At 37.9% G+C, this 17,709-nt stretch overlaps 1 protein-coding gene across 2 annotated transcripts in view; it reads left to right on the plus strand.

Annotated features, from left to right (window-relative positions):
* The window catches only part of LOC121386217, a 37,903-nt gene extending 21,303 nt beyond the window's left edge, over positions 1-16,600 (plus strand). For both annotated transcript variants that reach the window (XM_041517047.1, XM_041517049.1), the window contains 3 exons: positions 9,135-9,155; positions 15,686-15,740; positions 16,151-16,600. In XM_041517047.1, coding sequence (XP_041372981.1) covers positions 9,135-9,155; positions 15,686-15,740; positions 16,151-16,196 — 122 coding nt within the window. In that variant the 3' untranslated portion in view covers positions 16,197-16,600. The remainder of the gene's footprint in view (positions 1-9,134; positions 9,156-15,685; positions 15,741-16,150) is intronic.
* The last annotated feature ends 1,109 nt before the right edge of the window (positions 16,601-17,709 follow it).

The raw sequence follows: 17,709 nt of genomic DNA on the forward strand, positions 1-17,709 counted from the left end.
CTTGTATGGTTTTGTGCCATTAGGCTGCCTAGGCGCGTGTATTGTCAACAACCGACCAATGAAAATGTCGAGTAATCTGAAGCCATACACGAACATTTTCTTTCTTATTTTTATACTCAAATAGTTTATGTATTCATTTTAAAGATATTTTAAATGTCACAGACTTATGTTCCTACGGGGCCGGTATCAGTTGTATGGCGATGCAAGCAATTTTGCCATCGTGGATGAAAACATGAATATATAACAGAAGAACACTACGATTGTACAAAAAACAAAAGAAACCGAACCCACAACTGTCTTCTTTCCATTGGCTTCACATGCAACATTTGACTAAATAATGTTTGGTCACCACTAATTTATCACACATCCATGACATTAACATACCTACCGATGTTATTTTATTCAAGTAAGTTAAACAATAATGCGATTTCTTCTTTACACTGGCACCCCTAATAGTAATGGAAGCGTAATGCAGAACGGCAACCAGTCTAAATGTAGGTAGTGGTTTCGTCCCCGAAAAACTTCGCCACAGATCAGTTCGACCACACTGTATATGATGCAATAGTGCAAATTTGGCAATGTACCTACATAAAAATAACATTGGTCCCATGTTTGTTTGTCATTATATTGTTAATCTGTAGGTGGAAGTCTTAAACTGTAATACAACATTTGCTAATAAAGTGGGGTTTTAAGGGGCTTTTTGTGATGATTTTTGGTATGTGTGTGTGTGTGTGGGGGGGGGGGGGGGTCTTTTTATGGGGAAGTTCCAATTCAAATATAAATAATTATATACCCATTTGTATTGTCATTTTGCAAATATATGTCAAACATGACATTTTTCGCGCTGTTTAAAATTACTTTTATGAAAATGGCCTTATCGCGTGCTTTAAATTATTGTCTACATGCTGGTAGGTACTGGGTTCGGATCCCAGTCGAGGCATATGATTTTTAATCCAGATACCGATTTCAAACCCTGAGTGAGTGTTCCGCAAGGCTCAGTGGGTAGGTGTACACTACTTGCACCGACAGGTGGTCCATAACTGGTTCAACAAAGACCATGGTTTGTGCTGTCCTGCCTGAGGGAATCGCAAATAAAAGATCCCTTGCTGCCTGCCGTAAAAGAGTAGCCTATGTGGCGACAGCAGGTTTTCTATAAAAAAAACAGTCAGAATGACCATATGTTTGACGTCCAATAGCCGATGATATGATAAAAACAATGTGCTCTAGTGGCGTCGTTAAATAAAACAAACTTTACTTTTAAATTATTGTTTTCACGTGCCAAAAAAAGAAGAAAATATCTGAAAATTCCAGAAAAATATTTTCATTAGGTTGGTCGCCCTGACGAGAGACCCTTAATATATACACGGTGTAACACATGGTAACATCATATATGATGACACACACTTTATAAATAGTACACGTGATACCCTTAATATATACACGGGGTAACACATGGTACCATCATATATGATGACACATACTTTATAAACATTACACGTGAGACCCTTAATATATACACGGTGTAACACATGGTAACATCATATATGATGACACATACTTTATAAACATTACACGAGAGACCCTTAATATATACACGGTGTAACACATGGCAACATCATATATGATGACACACACTTTATAAACATTACACGTGAGACCATTAATATATACACGGTGTAACACATGATAACATATATGACGTACATATAAGGTCGACGACAGTCACTTTTCACACTCTTGTTTCGGCTTCGTACACAATAAATAAAACATATCCAACAGTATTTTTTTGACAAAAGTGTTGGGGTTTTTTTTTTTTTTTTTTTTTATTTTCTAATTAATATTTTGTCCAGAATTATGAAAAGCAAAAAAAAAAAAAACGATCAGTAAACAGCATTGCCGACTTGTTATAGAAATTTGACAGGGGTCAAGGTTAGTAGACCAGTTTTTATTTTAATGTGGCGAATCATTGTAATAATATAGCTTATTTTGAATTTGAATGACGTCAGTATTCCAATGACGTCACTTTGCATCATATTACAATAACCATAAACTGGGTACATAGAGGATTCGTCACGAGTATTTTTTTATATGGAAAATATCAACCGAGTCTATGTTAATCGGTATTTGTCGAGGCTCTGCCGAGACAAATACCTATTAACTAGACGAGGTTGATATTTTACATATTAAAAAACAGGAGTAGCGAATTCTATTTATCCTATAACACTTCTAAAATAACATTCTAATTACTTTTTTAGTAAATCACAGTACTAAAGTCGCCGCCATCGATAATATGACGTCATCACAATTAGTGCATATTAGTTTGACGTCACGCATTTCAAACAAATCTTTGAAAACATTACGCTCAGGTACACGGGTCTTGTTGGTTTGTAAGCAAATGACTCATTTACCGCAACACATAACCTAGAGACCTTGCAAATTTGCATACCATTATTAACCGGGTTAATAAAGTAAATTATCACATGGGTCTATGACATGGGTATCATGGGTAAGTTATAGGATAAATGATGTTACCGTTTTAAGAATGCTGCAACAATTCGAATGCAAAATTGCTGTTGAATTTATTTTTTTTTAATTATTTTTATTATTATTATTATTTTTTTTTTTTTTTTTTTTTACATTACTAATGCGCCTGAATGTGTTTGAAGAAAATCTTGCTATTAAAAAATTGTAACTTTTACGAAATATGGATTTCAAATGAAATTACGGTAAGATATGCTGTTTCTTGTGTACGAACACAAAAACAAGGGTGCGAAATGTGACTGTCGTCGACCTTAGGTCAGTGGCTTCCCACTGCGCGCGGATTTCCAAAACATTGATGATATTGGTCAACACATGTTTGTTTTGATTTTCTGACGAGCAATTACAGCTTTTGCACATACGATCTGTCGTTTATGTCGATATTGGTTTCACATAACCGACAGACGAACGACATAATCGTCCGTGCCAAATTTTATGCCCTCCCTAGGGAGCAGTTCTCCTGAGAATGACACATTGTGTTACATATCTCCTACGGGAGCAGTTCTCTTGGGGATAACACATCGAGTTACGTATCTCCTAAGGGAGCAGTTATCCTGTGGATGACACATCGTGTTACGGATCTCATAGGGGAGCAGTTCTCCTGTGGATGACACATTGTGTTACGTATCTCGTAGGGGAGCAGTTCTGAGAATGACACATCGTGTTTTGTATCCCTTACAGGAGCAGTTCTCCTGAGAATGACATATCGTATTACGTATCTACTAGCGGAGCAGTTCTCCTGAGGATGATGACACATCGTGTTACGTATCTCCTAGGAGAGCAGTTCTCCTGGGAATGACACATCGTGTTACGTATCTCCTAGGGGAGCAGTTGTCCTGAGGATGACACATCGTGTTACGTATCTCCTAGGGGAGCAGTTGTCCCGAGGATGACACATCGTGTTACGTATCTCCTAGGGGAGCAGTTGTCCCGAGGATGACACATCGTGTTACGTATCTCCTAGGGGAGCAGTTGTCCCGAGGATGACACATCGTGTTACGTATCTCCTAGGAGAGCAGTTGTCCCGAGGATGACACATCGTGTTACGTATCTCCTAGGGGAGCAGTTGTCCCGAGGATGACACATCGTGTTACGTATCTCCTAGGGGAGCAGTTTTCCTGAGGATGACATATCGTGTTACGTATCTCCTAGGGGAGCACCTGATGGTGCTCGTGGAAGCAATCGCGAATTTGTCTAACGTACTTTCGGGTCTGGCTTGTGCAGAGATACCATTTTTATACCGGAATACGGTTTTCTCATTCAGTTTATGTATTTTTAGAATTTCTGTTTGTATGGCAGTTTCTGTGAAACTTTAAGGTTATAACTCTTAAAACTCTAAAAGTATCAAACTGTTCAGTTAAGACCATTCTTACTATTGGAGTAATTAGGATTTCTATTGTTAACCCCAGCCTGTTTCAGGCACTTTTCGAGAAAGTTATACCAATATTGTTATAATCTACTTTTTATACGCCCGTGTATGGTGGGTCGTATTATTGTATAGCCATGTCCGTCCATACGTCCGTCTGTTAACGTTTCTTGGCCAGACGATATATTGCATGCAGATGCATACAGGACCATTAAACCTTATATGCAGGAACAACTTGGGATGGTGGCATGTCGGTACTATTACTAGTCCACTGTGACCTAGTTTTTATGGTATATATTGATAAAGTCATTGCTACTGCTACTGGATCATAAAAAGTGGGAGGCCCCCTTGCTGCCCCCCCCCCCCCCCCCCCCGACCGCTTCCTACGCCAGTGTCATTCTATAAAATAAAATAAAAAATTATTTTTTGCAAATAATTTCAGTTTGGTTTAACGTAAGAAAAAAGTAAAAGTCTATCCCCCCCCCCCCCCCCCCCTAAACAAAAAAAAAAAAAAGAAAGAAAAGTGTTTGTGTGCAATTTCAGAGGCGGATCCAGGGTGTGGCCGGTGGGAGCGTCCACCCTCCATTTTTTTTTTCTTTCAAGTGCCCTCAAAATGTTCAAGTGCCCTTTTGGTTTATAAAAAAAAATGTTTGCACGTAAGCATTTTTAGCTGCAGGAAGTTAAGTTGTGCATGTATGCGGAAGCTTGCAGATGTGTGTCTGTGTTACTGAGTCTCAATGGAGTTTAATAGCTTTTGCTTTGAAATTTTAGAGATCTTCAAAATTACTAATGAACAATAGGCTCTGTCAAAGTTAGTAGACTAGTTTTTATTTTAATGTGTCGTCGTATTGTAATGATACAGCTAATTTAAATGACGTCATTTTCCATCTTCCTACCATTTAAGACTAAACTGGGTGCATGAAATTTCCGTTTTAATAACTGGAAAAATCCCAATGCAAAATTGAAATTGAATTGTTGTTTGTTTCAACATTACTAAAATTGTACTATTTACGAAATCTGGATTTGAAGTGAAATTACGGTAAGATAATTATATTATATTTATTGTGTATGAAGCCAAAACAAGGGTGCGAAAAGTGACTGGCCGTCGATTCCAAATCAGCTCGAAACACTTTCAACAGATGCATTCAATAGGCCTACCTTCAATGAATATGACAAAGGTTGACGTCACTTTACGCTACATAACTACCACCAGCTTAAAATGACACACTTTTCAACACAAATATTACAGAATCCCAATGAAATACAGCGATATTAAAGGCATGTATAAGCAGCGTTTTGTCGTCTTTCCATCAGATATAATTATTTAATTTGTAATTTGGTTAAAACTACACAAATAACGATTTTCATGAGAGCTCTGTCAATGACGTCGCGTAAAAAAAAGTATGACGTCTCGGCCATTTTTACAGCTGATAGGGTCACATGATATTTTTTCTTAACCCGGCGTCTGACATCAATGGCTACTTTTGAAGGTGTTTTGAGGCGTTCAAGACATGGCTCATTTTAGAGAAAGGTAGGTTTTGTCACTGGTAACGAACTGAGATATGTTACAAAATATTTCGTTTCAATGCTGCAAATTAATGTTATATGTACATTAAATTGTATTATAAACATGCTAAAGTGCAAATTTTGCTCTAATAACCGCTAAAATAATTTATCTTAGAAACATCTACCTAGTAACATTGGTATTTTTATAAACATGTTTAGGCCTATGCCTTGCATGTCCAGTTTTAAAGCTAGGTAGGGCCTAGATGTTAGAATGAAGACATTGTTGTACACATGAGGCAAAACAAAACATAAATAAAACAAAAACAAACAAAAAACCCAACCAAATCCCAGTAACAACAACACCAACCCGACCCCAAAATAAAATACAAAATAGGCCCCCCCCCCCCCCCCCCCCCACACACACACACACACGACACACGCGCGCCAAACACCACAAACACTGTGGCATGCATTAATCACATTTGTATTATTATTATTTATTTATTTAATTAATCATTTCCAAAAAAATCAGCCTTTTATATTTTTTGGTAAATGTATGTTTTTGTTACTCAGCTTAAATCAAGACCTCCCTCACCAAACCACCAACCCCCCCCCCCCCCCCCAAAAAAAAAAAAAAAAAAAAAGACCCGTCAGCCCCCAACAACAAAATATTTTCACTATCATTAATCACATTTGTACTATTATCATTTAGAAATATATATTTTTCAGCCTTTTATCTCTTTTTCCAAATGTATTTTTTGTTACTCAGCTTAAATCAAGAAATCGCCCCCCAAAAAACACCACCATCCTCCCCCCCCCCCCCCAAAAAAAAAAAAACCTAAAAAAAACATCACCCCCTCCACCAACTTTTGTGTTTCTTCAAAATATTTTCACTATCATTAAACATACTGTTTTACCCTATCGTATTGCAATGGACTAGTTTGTGTCACTAGCTTTCGTCACGTGCTCATTCAAATGTCCATGTGCACTGCTTTTATTTTTTTATGTAACATTGTTTCAGTATTTGAGCAAAAGAGAAGTTGGAAATGAATGGGGTATTGTTGCATTGTCGTGATAGGCTAAATACATTTGTGAAAACAACAACGTCCGCTTTGTAATCCTTATTTTCCGATTTTACGTTTATAACGATGTTAGGGTTTATGTTCACATTTTAACATAATAATGTATGTTACCATTGTCCAGTGGCTTCAAAAACACTGTTACATATTCCAGAATAACATTTTGCGTGTTTCAATTCCATTTTAAAGTAAATACGGGTTTATTGGCCAGTGACGTCAAAGTACTGTGCGCGGCCATGTTTAGTACCTGATCGATCCGCCATTAAGGGAGTGAAACTTGCACAATAATAACATTAGAAGGCATTGCATCTGGGTGCATTTTCAGTATTTATTACTTTCTTAGTACATTTTCTGAAAGCAAAACCAGTATGTCGGAAAAAAGAAAGAAAGAAAGAAATGTTTTATTAACGACGCCAGACATATGGTTAAGGATCACACACATTTTTGAGAGGAAACCCGCTGCCGCCACTACATGGGCTACTATTTCCGATTAGCAGCAAGGGATCTTTTATTTGCGCTTCCCACAGGCAGGATAGCACAAACCATGGGCTTTGTGGCCAGTTACGGATCACTGGTCGTTGCCTGCGGTTTACACCTACTCATTGAGCCATGCGGAGCATTCACTCAGGGTTTGGAGTCGGTATCTGGATTAAAAATCCCATGACTCGACTGGGATCCGAACCCAGTACCTACCAGCCTGTAGACCGATGGCCTAACCAGACGCCACCGAGACTGGTCAGTATGTCGGATAATTCAACCTCATTTAAAGAATGTAGATTCATATCAAACTTGGTGGAAGTGTGTTAATAATCAAAAACGTAAATAATAAAGCACACGCGAATGCAAGAGCTTGACGAATAATTTAAACTTATGAGGGCCGTAGCTAGCGGGGAGGCAAGGGGGGGGGGGGGGGGGCAGTCGCATCCGGAAAGCATTATAGAAACTTACAGAAAATTCTCTTAACCGTTTAAGGAGTTTTAAACTATTAACTGCTCAGTTGCCCCCCCCCCCCCCCCCCCCCCAAACAAAAAAATCCTAGCTACGGCCCTGCTTATGCAAGCAAATATAATTTCCCTGGACACCCGTATAGCCTAATATATTGAACTTTAAAACAGTACTTTAGACTCTGCTGACAGGGGTATCAGATGACCCCCCTCCCCAGCCTATGCTCCTGTTTTGTTTGTACTTGCCTTGGGCATCGCCAATAAATGTCAAAGGGTTTCCTTTTGTAATTAACTTGGATATTGAACATTTAGGCCTAATGACTAACCAGAGGCGAGTTTTCGGGGTAATTTAGTGTTGAATGTTGTGGATGATTATTTTAATTTAATTTGTTTTTCTAGAAACAAAAATTCATATTTGTTTAAATATTTATAATAATAAAATAATAATAAATAAATTAATTAATTAATTAATTAATAATAAAAAGATAAATAAAAATAAAAATAAATAAATAAATAAATAATAATAATAATAATTAAACAATAAAATTTGACAAAGTGGGTGGGAGTGCGATTTTTGGTGTGGTGTGCGATTTACGTAAGTAAATTTATTTATCATTTATTTACACACATTTAAGACCATAATAACTCATGTTTATATATAAAATTAAAAGTAAGAGAGCAATATTTGGAAGTGTGAACTGCGTCCCACTTCAACCCTATGTAATCACATCTGGAATATCCCAGAGCTAATAATAGAAACAGCTGAACGTTGACTCTAGATCTAAGGTCAGTCTTTCTTTTTTAAAATGGTAAACCACGTTTTCTACAAACGTACATAATTGAAATATATTTCTATATTTTAGGATGTATTCAATAAAGTTAAAAACAATCAAACACATTTACTTGCGCATGTTTAATTTATTCGCTATGCTTTTGTATTGGTGTATATAGGTGCTTTATTATTTATGTTTGTAATCATTCACAGATTTCCACCGACAATGATATGAATATAGACTCTTTAAATGATGTTGAATTATCCGAGAGACTGGTTTTGCTTTTACAAAATGTTCCAAGAAAGTCATAAATACTGAAATTGCACCAAGATGCAATGCCCTCACGTGTTATTGTTGCGTGAATTTCACTCCCTTAATGGCAGCCGTACGGTTACGCCATCTGTCGACAACGTCATAAACTGCTGGCCTACAATCGGAAAAACCCGTCTATACACATGGCGATTAGTCGTTGAGTTTAACCAACAAGTTTACAAAAGCGAGTTAAAATTCGGCAGACATATTTCACAGCACGCCAAACTTCGAAGGCCTATAACTTTTTAACCACTAAAACATTTTATGTCAGGTGTTCATTAATTTACATCGTTTGATACATATTTTTGTTTTAAATAAAAAAAAAAAACTTGACCACATATTTATTGTTTAATTTTTCGTTGTTCTACCTACCATCATATCAGTTTCTCGTTGATTCTCTCTCTCTCTCTCTCTCTCTCTCTCTCTCTCTCTCTCTCTCTCTCTCTCTCTCTCTCTCTCTCTCTCTCTCTCTCTCTATCTCTCGCAATAACACTTGTGTTGTGGAGTAAAGTAATCAGTCAAATAGCAGATTTTATACTGATGATATTTCGTGGGAAAGTATTGAAACAGATAATCAAATAATTTTCGGTTTGCTTTTTTTTTTCTCTTTCTATAGCTGCGTATGCAGGAAAGAGTGGTAAGTACTCTGTCTTGTTTTGTTTTCTTCATATTAACGAACCTTACCAGGAGGCACGAGGTCCACCCCCTCCCAATCAAACATACATACATACATACATACATACATACTCTGTCTTGTTTTGTTTTCTTCATATTAATGAACCTTACCAGGAGACACGAGGTCCACCCCCTCCCAATCAACCATACATACATACATACATACATACATACATACATACTGTGTCTTGTTTTGTTTTCTTCATATTAACGAACCTTACCAGGAGGCACGAGGTCCACCCCCTCCCAATCAAACATACATACATACATACTATGTCTTGTTTTGTTTTCTTCATATTAACGAATCTTACCAGGAGGCACGAAGTCCACCCCCTCCCAATCAAACATACATACATACATACATACATACTCTGTCTTGTTTTGTTTTCTTCATATTAACGAATCTTACCAGGAGGCACGAGGTCCACCCCCTCCCAATCAAACATACATACATACATACATACTCTGTCTTGTTTTGTTTTCTTCATATTAACGAACCTTACCAGGAGGCACGAGGTCCACCCCCTCCCAATCAAACATACATACATACATACATACTCTGTCTTGTTTTGTTTTCTTCATATTAACGAACCTTACCAGGAGGCACGGGGTCCACCCCCTCCCAATCAAACATACATACATACATACTATGTCTTGTTTTGTTTTCTTCATATTAACGAACCTTACCAGGAGGCACGAGGTCCACCCCCTCCCAATCAAACATACATACATACATACATACATACTCTGTCTTGTTTTGTTTTCTTCATATTAACGAACCTTACCAGGAGGCACGAGGTCCACCCCCTCCCAATCAAACCTGTTTTTTAAACTATTAAATTTTATAAAATACATGCATACATTACATACATAGTGTGGATTCCGCACTCCCCTCCCAATATAAAATACTGAGTTGCCCCCCCCCCCCTCCAATATAAAATATAAGTCGAAAATGGTATTCACGGTTAGAAAGTTAGCACATGCCAAGAACGTCGAGAACGGTACTTCGTTCTCCACAAAATGGTTGGAAGAAAACACCACCACCTAAATTGTAGTCGGCCACGTGCTGTTTAAGGGCGTGTTCACGGAAAAGGTTGCAAAAAAGTCTCACCACAGACACGATTGGACTCATTTCTTTACAGGGGCATATAGATCACCAAGCACTGATATTCCTGGGTAAACTTTGTAATGCAAAGTCATCGTTTATTTTTTTTAAATGTTTTTAGCGAGATTTGGGCAGTACAGGTGTAAGTCGGTGTTAAATTGGGATACCAAGTCTCCTATTTTCAATATGTTGCAACTGGTTTGTAAATATGATTTGTGTAATGTGATAGATGACTATGTATGTAATTCAATGTTTACGACTAAAAACATATGGGCTCAATTTTTAATGCAAAATATACGTTCCCATGAAACTACATTAGTACCAGCGGACACGTAGGCAGTCAGTCACGTGGTACACTTCCACCCGTATAAAAGAGGCGGAACACAGAGCTCTCGCCGGCTTGTGGATTCCCCACACAGGACGGAACTTAGAACCAGCAGGAATGGAATGGTCGCCAGTACATAAGGACATAGGATGCAGATATGCATAGGAAACAAGTCATCACTTATACAAAGACGCACTCCCCTCCCAATATAAAATCCTGAGTTGCCCCACCCCCTCCAATATAAAATCCTGAGTTGCCCCACCCCCTCCAATATAAAATCCTGAGTTGCCCCACCCCCTCCAATATAAAATTACAGGCAGCACATAAGTCGAAAATGGTGATTATGGTTAGAGAGTTAGCACATGCCAAGAACGTCGAGAACGGTACGTCGTTCTTCACAAAATGGTTTGAAAAACACAACAACCACCACCTAAATTGTAGTTGACCACGTGCTGTTTAAGGGCGTGTTTACGGAAAAGGTTGCAAAAACGTCTCACCACAGACACGATTGGACTCATTTCCTTACAGGAGCATATAGATCACCAAGCACTGATATTCCTGGGTAAACTTTGTAATGCAAAGTCATCGTTTATTTTTAAAATAACTTGGGCAGTACAGGTGTAAGTCGGTGTTAAACTAGGATACTAAGTCTCCTATCTTTAATATGTTGCAACTAGTTTGTAAGTATGATTTGTGTGATGTGATAGAAGACTGTGTATGTAATTCTATGTTTACGACTAAAAGCATATGGGCTCAACTTTTAATGCAAAATGTACGTTCCCATGAAACTACGTTAGTAGAAAGACAACTCAAATCGAGTCTTTCTCACGCTATTGTACAATTAGATCTGGTTCTGAACATAGACTATGGAAACTTGCTTTAGAAAAATTACACAGCTTTCGTGATGTCGCTAGACTCATTCATGCTTGTGGATTCCCCGAGTCCGAAGACACACAGGACGGAACTTAGAACCAGCAGGAATGGAATGGTCGCCAGTACACAAGGAAATGGGATGCAGATATGCATAGGAAATAAATATTGCATCACGTATACAAAGACGGCGCAAAAGGACACATAGAAGGCGGAGTAGAGCGCACAAGGACGCAACAGAGGCGCAAAGGAACGCCCAGCGCACGAGAGTGCTCAAGGATGCAGTAGAGGCGCATAGGAGCTCAAAAGAGCTCACGGCGCAAAAGGGCGCAGTAAAGGCGCAAAAGGATGCACGGTTGAAAAGGGTGCACGGTGCATAGGAGCGCAATGTGAATACAAATATACGGAATTTTAGTAAACTACCTAATAGATAGTCTATGTGACGTTTGCGATCCTGTACGCTACATCATTTTGGTGACACCGTTAGCAGACCTGATAGGAAGTACAGAAATAGGGACTTCTGACTATCGGGTTGGATGCTGATGTTCACAATATAGATGTACCTAGGGGGTTGGAGACCGCTACCGTTGTATTTCCTGCTGATTATCCTTGGACGGGAGTGCTTGGTTGTGCTGTACTTCTGATCAAGACGAGGATTTGCAGTTCGTCTACCGGAGACACACGGGCTAAAGGGCTCTCTACCCGAAGAAACCATAACGAGTTTCTCCCCGTCATGAACACTATTCTTCACCTTTTCCAGACCAGGGTGCTAACTGAAACTCCAGACCGACTACTTATCCCCATGACCAGGACTCGACCAGTGTGTGCCTGACCCGTGTATAGTACCTGTCGTTGAAGACAGTTATTCTAGTTACTTCCGTTTGCAAATTAAAGTGCCAGCATACACGTCCGTGTACGTTACTGATGTTGTTTGCTGTTAACATTGTTCGAGTTGCTACCATTGATGTAGGAGTAGCACCTTCCCAGTGCCAGTGTATGTGTTTGTGGGTTATACAAGACGGGACAACCTACAATGTATTCGATTCGGATTATAAATTGAACTTTGTTGACAAATCGCGCAACAAGCGAGTATGATATAAATACATTTATATAAAAGTCAATATCTACATGTCCATCACTAAAAGTCAATATCTACATGTCCATGATATACAAGTCCATCACTAAAAGTCAATATCTACATGTCCATGATATACAAGTCCATCACTAAAAGTCAATATCTACATGTCCATGATATACAAGTCCATCACTAAAAGTCAATATCTACATGTCCATGATATACAAGTCCATCACTAAAAGTCAATATCTACATGTCCATGATATACAAGTCCATCACTAAAAGTCAATATCTACATGTCCATGATATACAAGTCCATCACTAAAAGTCAATATCTACATGTCCATCATATACAAGTCCATCACTAAAAGTCAATATCTACATGTCCACGATATACAAGTCCATCACTAAAAGTCAATATCTACATGTCCATGATATACAAGTCCATCACTAAAAGTCAATATCTACATGTCCACGATATACAAGTCCATCACTAAAAGTCAATATCTACATGTCCATGATATACAAGTCCATCACTAAAAGTCAATATCTACATGTCCACGATATACAAGTCCATCACTAAAAGTCAATAATATCCATGATATACATGTCACATCATATACAAGTCCATCACTAAAAGTCAATATCTACATGTACATCATATACAAGTCCATCACTAAAATCAATATCTGCATGTCCATGATATACAAGTCCATCACTAAAAGTCAATATCTACATGTCCACCATATACAAGTCCATCACTAAAAGTCAATATCTACATGTCCACCATATACAAGTCCATCACTAAAAGTCATATATCCATGATATACATGTCCATCACATATACAAGTCCATCACTAAAAGTCAATATCTACATGTACATCATATACAAGTCCATCACTAAAAGTCAATATCTACATGTCCATGATATACAAGTCCATCACTAAAAGTCAATATCTACATGTCCATGATATACAAGTCCATCACTAAAAGTCAATATCTACATGTCCATGATATACAAGTCCATCACTAAAAGTCAATATCTACATGTCCATGATATACAAGTCCATCACTAAAAGTCAATATCTACATGTCCACGATATACAAGTCCATCACTAAAAGTCAATATCTACATGTCCACGATATACAAGTCCATCACTAAAAGTCAATATCTACATGTCCATGATATACAAGTCCATCACTAAAAGTCAATATCTACATGTCCATCACTAAAAGTCAATATCTACATGTCCATGATATACAAGTCCATCACTAAAAGTCAATATCTACATGTCCACGATATACAAGTCCATCACTAAAAGTCAATATCTACATGTCCACGATATACAAGTCCATCACTAAAAGTCAATATCTACATGTCCACGATATACAAGTCCATCACTAAAAGTCAATATCTACATGTCCACGATATACAAGTCCATCACTAAAAGTCAATATCTACATGTCCACGATATAAAAGTCCATCACTAAAAGTCAATATCTACATGTACATAATATACAAGTCCATCACTAAAAGTCAATATCCACATGTCCATAATATACAAGTCGATCACTAAAAGTTAAACGATAACCATATGGTCATGGAATTGTGTTATTGGTGTCATGGAAAATCAACTTCAAAAGGTGTACGAACCATGGTGTGTGTGTGCGTGTGTGCGCGTGTGTGTGTGTGTAGCCCAGATACACATACATACATACATGCATGTAAATATGTATGTATATATCTATCTATCTATCTATGTAGCTATCTAGCTATGTATGTATTGATGTACGAATAGCTATATATTGTATGTATGTCGAGGTTGACTGTTACATACATATATATTAACGCACTGGCGCATGGGATAATTAAATCCTTTCTGGCCTCACAACTTCTCCTATGCCGTTGATGGGACTCGAACCTATGGCACCAAATCGTCCACAACTTGGTAGACTTGCGACGACATCATTTGAGCTATTGAGACATCCATAACAAGGATGCTCTTTAACTCTACTACATGCATGGGACCTACAAGCTACGCGGTCGATCCCGTTTTATGTGCATGAAACAGTGGGCAGACCTGGCACTGGCTAGTATGTATTGATGTATGAATATTTATATATTGTATGTATATCGAGGTTGACTGTTACTTATATAGATATTAACGCATTAGCGCAGGGGATAATTAAATCCTTTCTGGCCTCACAAATTGTCCCATGCCGTTGCTGGGACTCGAACCTATGGCACCAAATCGCCAACAACTCGGTAGACTTGCCACGATAGCTTTTGAGCTATTGAGACATCCATAAAAAAAGGATGCTCTTTAACTCGGCTATATGCATGGGACCTACAAGCTACGCGGTCGATCCCGCTTTATGTACATGGAACAATGGGCAGACCTGGCACTGGCTAGTATGTATTGATGTATGAATATTTATATATTGTATATATATCGAGGTTGACTGTTACTTATATAGATATTAACGCACTGGCGCAGGGGATAATTAAATCCTTTCTGGCCTCACACATTGCCCCATGCCGTTGCTAGGACTGGAACCTATGGCACCGAATCGCCCGCAACTTTGTAGACTTGCCACAACATCTTTGACCTTTAGAGGCAACCATAAAATAGAATGCCCTTTAACTCTCTTTTATCTATGTATGTATGTATGTATGTATGTATGTATGTATGTATGTATGTATGTATGTATGTATGTATGTATGTATGTCTGTATGTATGTATGTCTGTATGTATGTATTGATGTATGAATATCTATATATTGTATGTATGTCGAGGTTGACTATTACATACATAGATATTAACGCACTGGCGCAGAGGATAATTAAATCCTTTCTGGCCTCACAAATTGTCCCATGCCGTTGCTGGGACTCGAACCTGTGGCACCGATTCGCCCGCAAATTGCAAGACTAACCATGATACGCTCTGAGCTATCATACATGTATGTATGTATGTATCTGTGTGTGTATCTATCTATGAATGTATGTATGTATGTATGTATGTATGTGTCTATATATATATATATATATATATATATATATATATATATATATATATATATATATATATATATATATATATATATATTGTGTTGCAGGTGCCTGTGCTATTGGAGCATCAACGTCTATGATTATCTTCTGGACCGTTACCATGTGAGAACATTTTCTTTTCTTGTTTCTTTCTTTTTCTTATGTATTATATATTTTTTTATTATTATTATTATCATTTTTAAGCATTGACTTTGTTGTACATGCCACCTTTTAAATACAGCTGCATATTCCTATTGGTTGAATAATCCAAAACTGGCACTGCGCTCATAAAATTGGGGGGGGGGGGGGGGGGGTTGTAAATTCAAATCTCTAATGACGTCAATCGAATGCAGTTTGTATGACGTTTCCATGACTAAAGTATCACACCCTACTGGAGTTTAAACGCTGAACGTGCTATAAGCATGGAGCGTGAAGCTGTATTTGTGACTTAATAAAATTAAACATGTAGCCTGATGTAAGTTGTATAACCTATTTATGTTTTCATATTACATTTTTCTTCTCTCTATTTCCAGACTGGCCGCGGAACTACACACAAGTACGTTCATGTCCTTCAACTAGTTCAGCTTTGAAGACAGTGTTCACTTGGCCATATTACAACAACTGGTCAAAGCATGTTTATACTGCAAACGTTACACTTTGTATAGCCTGACAATACAGTATTTTATGAGTTCATGTATGCGTGTGTGTGTGTCTGAGTGTGATGTGTGTGTGTGTGTGTGTGTGTGTGTGTGTGTGTGTGATGTGTGTGTGTGTGTGTGTTTGTGTATGTGCGATTGTGTGTTTGTGTGTGTGTGTGTGTGTGTGTGTGTGGTGTGATTGTGTATGTGTCTGTGAATGTGTATGTATATATCATAGAAATTCACATGTTAAAACCATCAACATTTGGAGGTAATTTGTCCAAGTGAGATGCATCTACGATCATCTACTACTAACTCGTCAATCTGTTATATATGTTAACTTCACAATGTCTATGTGTCTGTAATGTGTAACTTATCTACACATCACAGTGGTCCTATGTTAACTTCACATGTTCTAAAACACATCAACATTTGGAGTGATCCTATGTAATTCACACTGTTCTCCAAGTGATCCTAATGTTAACTTCACACTGTTCTAAAACACAGCACGGTGATCCTAATGTTAACTTCACACTGTTCTAAAACACGGCACAGTGGTCCTAATGTTAACTTCAAAATGGACTAAAACACAGCACAGTGGTCCTAATGTTAACTTCACAATGTTCTAAAACACAGCACAGTGGTCCTAATGTTAACTTCACACTGTTCTAAAACACATCACAGTGGTCCTAATGTTAACTTCACACTGTTCTAAAACACAGCACGGTGATCCTAATGTTAACTTCACACTGTTCTAAAACACAGCACAGTGGTCCTAATGTTAACTTCACACTGTTCTAAAACACATCACAGTGGTCCTAATGTTAACTTCACACTGTTCTAAAACACAGCACAGTGGTCCTAATGTTAACTTCACACTGTTCTAAAACACAGCACAGTGGTCCTAATGTTAACTTCACACTGTTCTAAAACACAGCACAGTCGTCCTAATGTTAACTTCACACTGTTCTAAAACACAACACATGTTAACTTCACACTGTCTAAAACACAGCACGGTGATCCTAATGTTAACTTCACACTGTTCTAAAACACAGCACAGTGGTCCTAATGTTAACTTCACACTGTTCTAAAACACAGCACAGTGGTCCTAATGTTAACTTCACAATGTTCTAAAACACAGCACAGTGGTCCTAATGTTAACTTCACAATGTTCTAAAACACAGCACAGTCGGCCTAATCCTAACTTCACACTGTTTTAAAACACAGCACAGTCGTCCTAATGTTAACTTCACACTGTTTTAAAACACAGCACAGTCGTCCTAATGTTAATTTTACACTGTTCTAAAACATCACAGTCGTCCTAATGATAACTTCACACTGTTCTAAAACACAGCACAGTCGTCCTAATGTTAACTTCACACTGTTCTAAAACACAGCACAGTGGTCCTAATGTTAACTTCACACTGTTCTAAAACACAGCACAGTGGTCCTAA

Source organism: Gigantopelta aegis, chromosome 12, assembly GCF_016097555.1.
Source record: "Gigantopelta aegis isolate Gae_Host chromosome 12, Gae_host_genome, whole genome shotgun sequence".
NCBI lineage: Eukaryota > Metazoa > Mollusca > Gastropoda > Neomphalida > Peltospiridae > Gigantopelta > Gigantopelta aegis.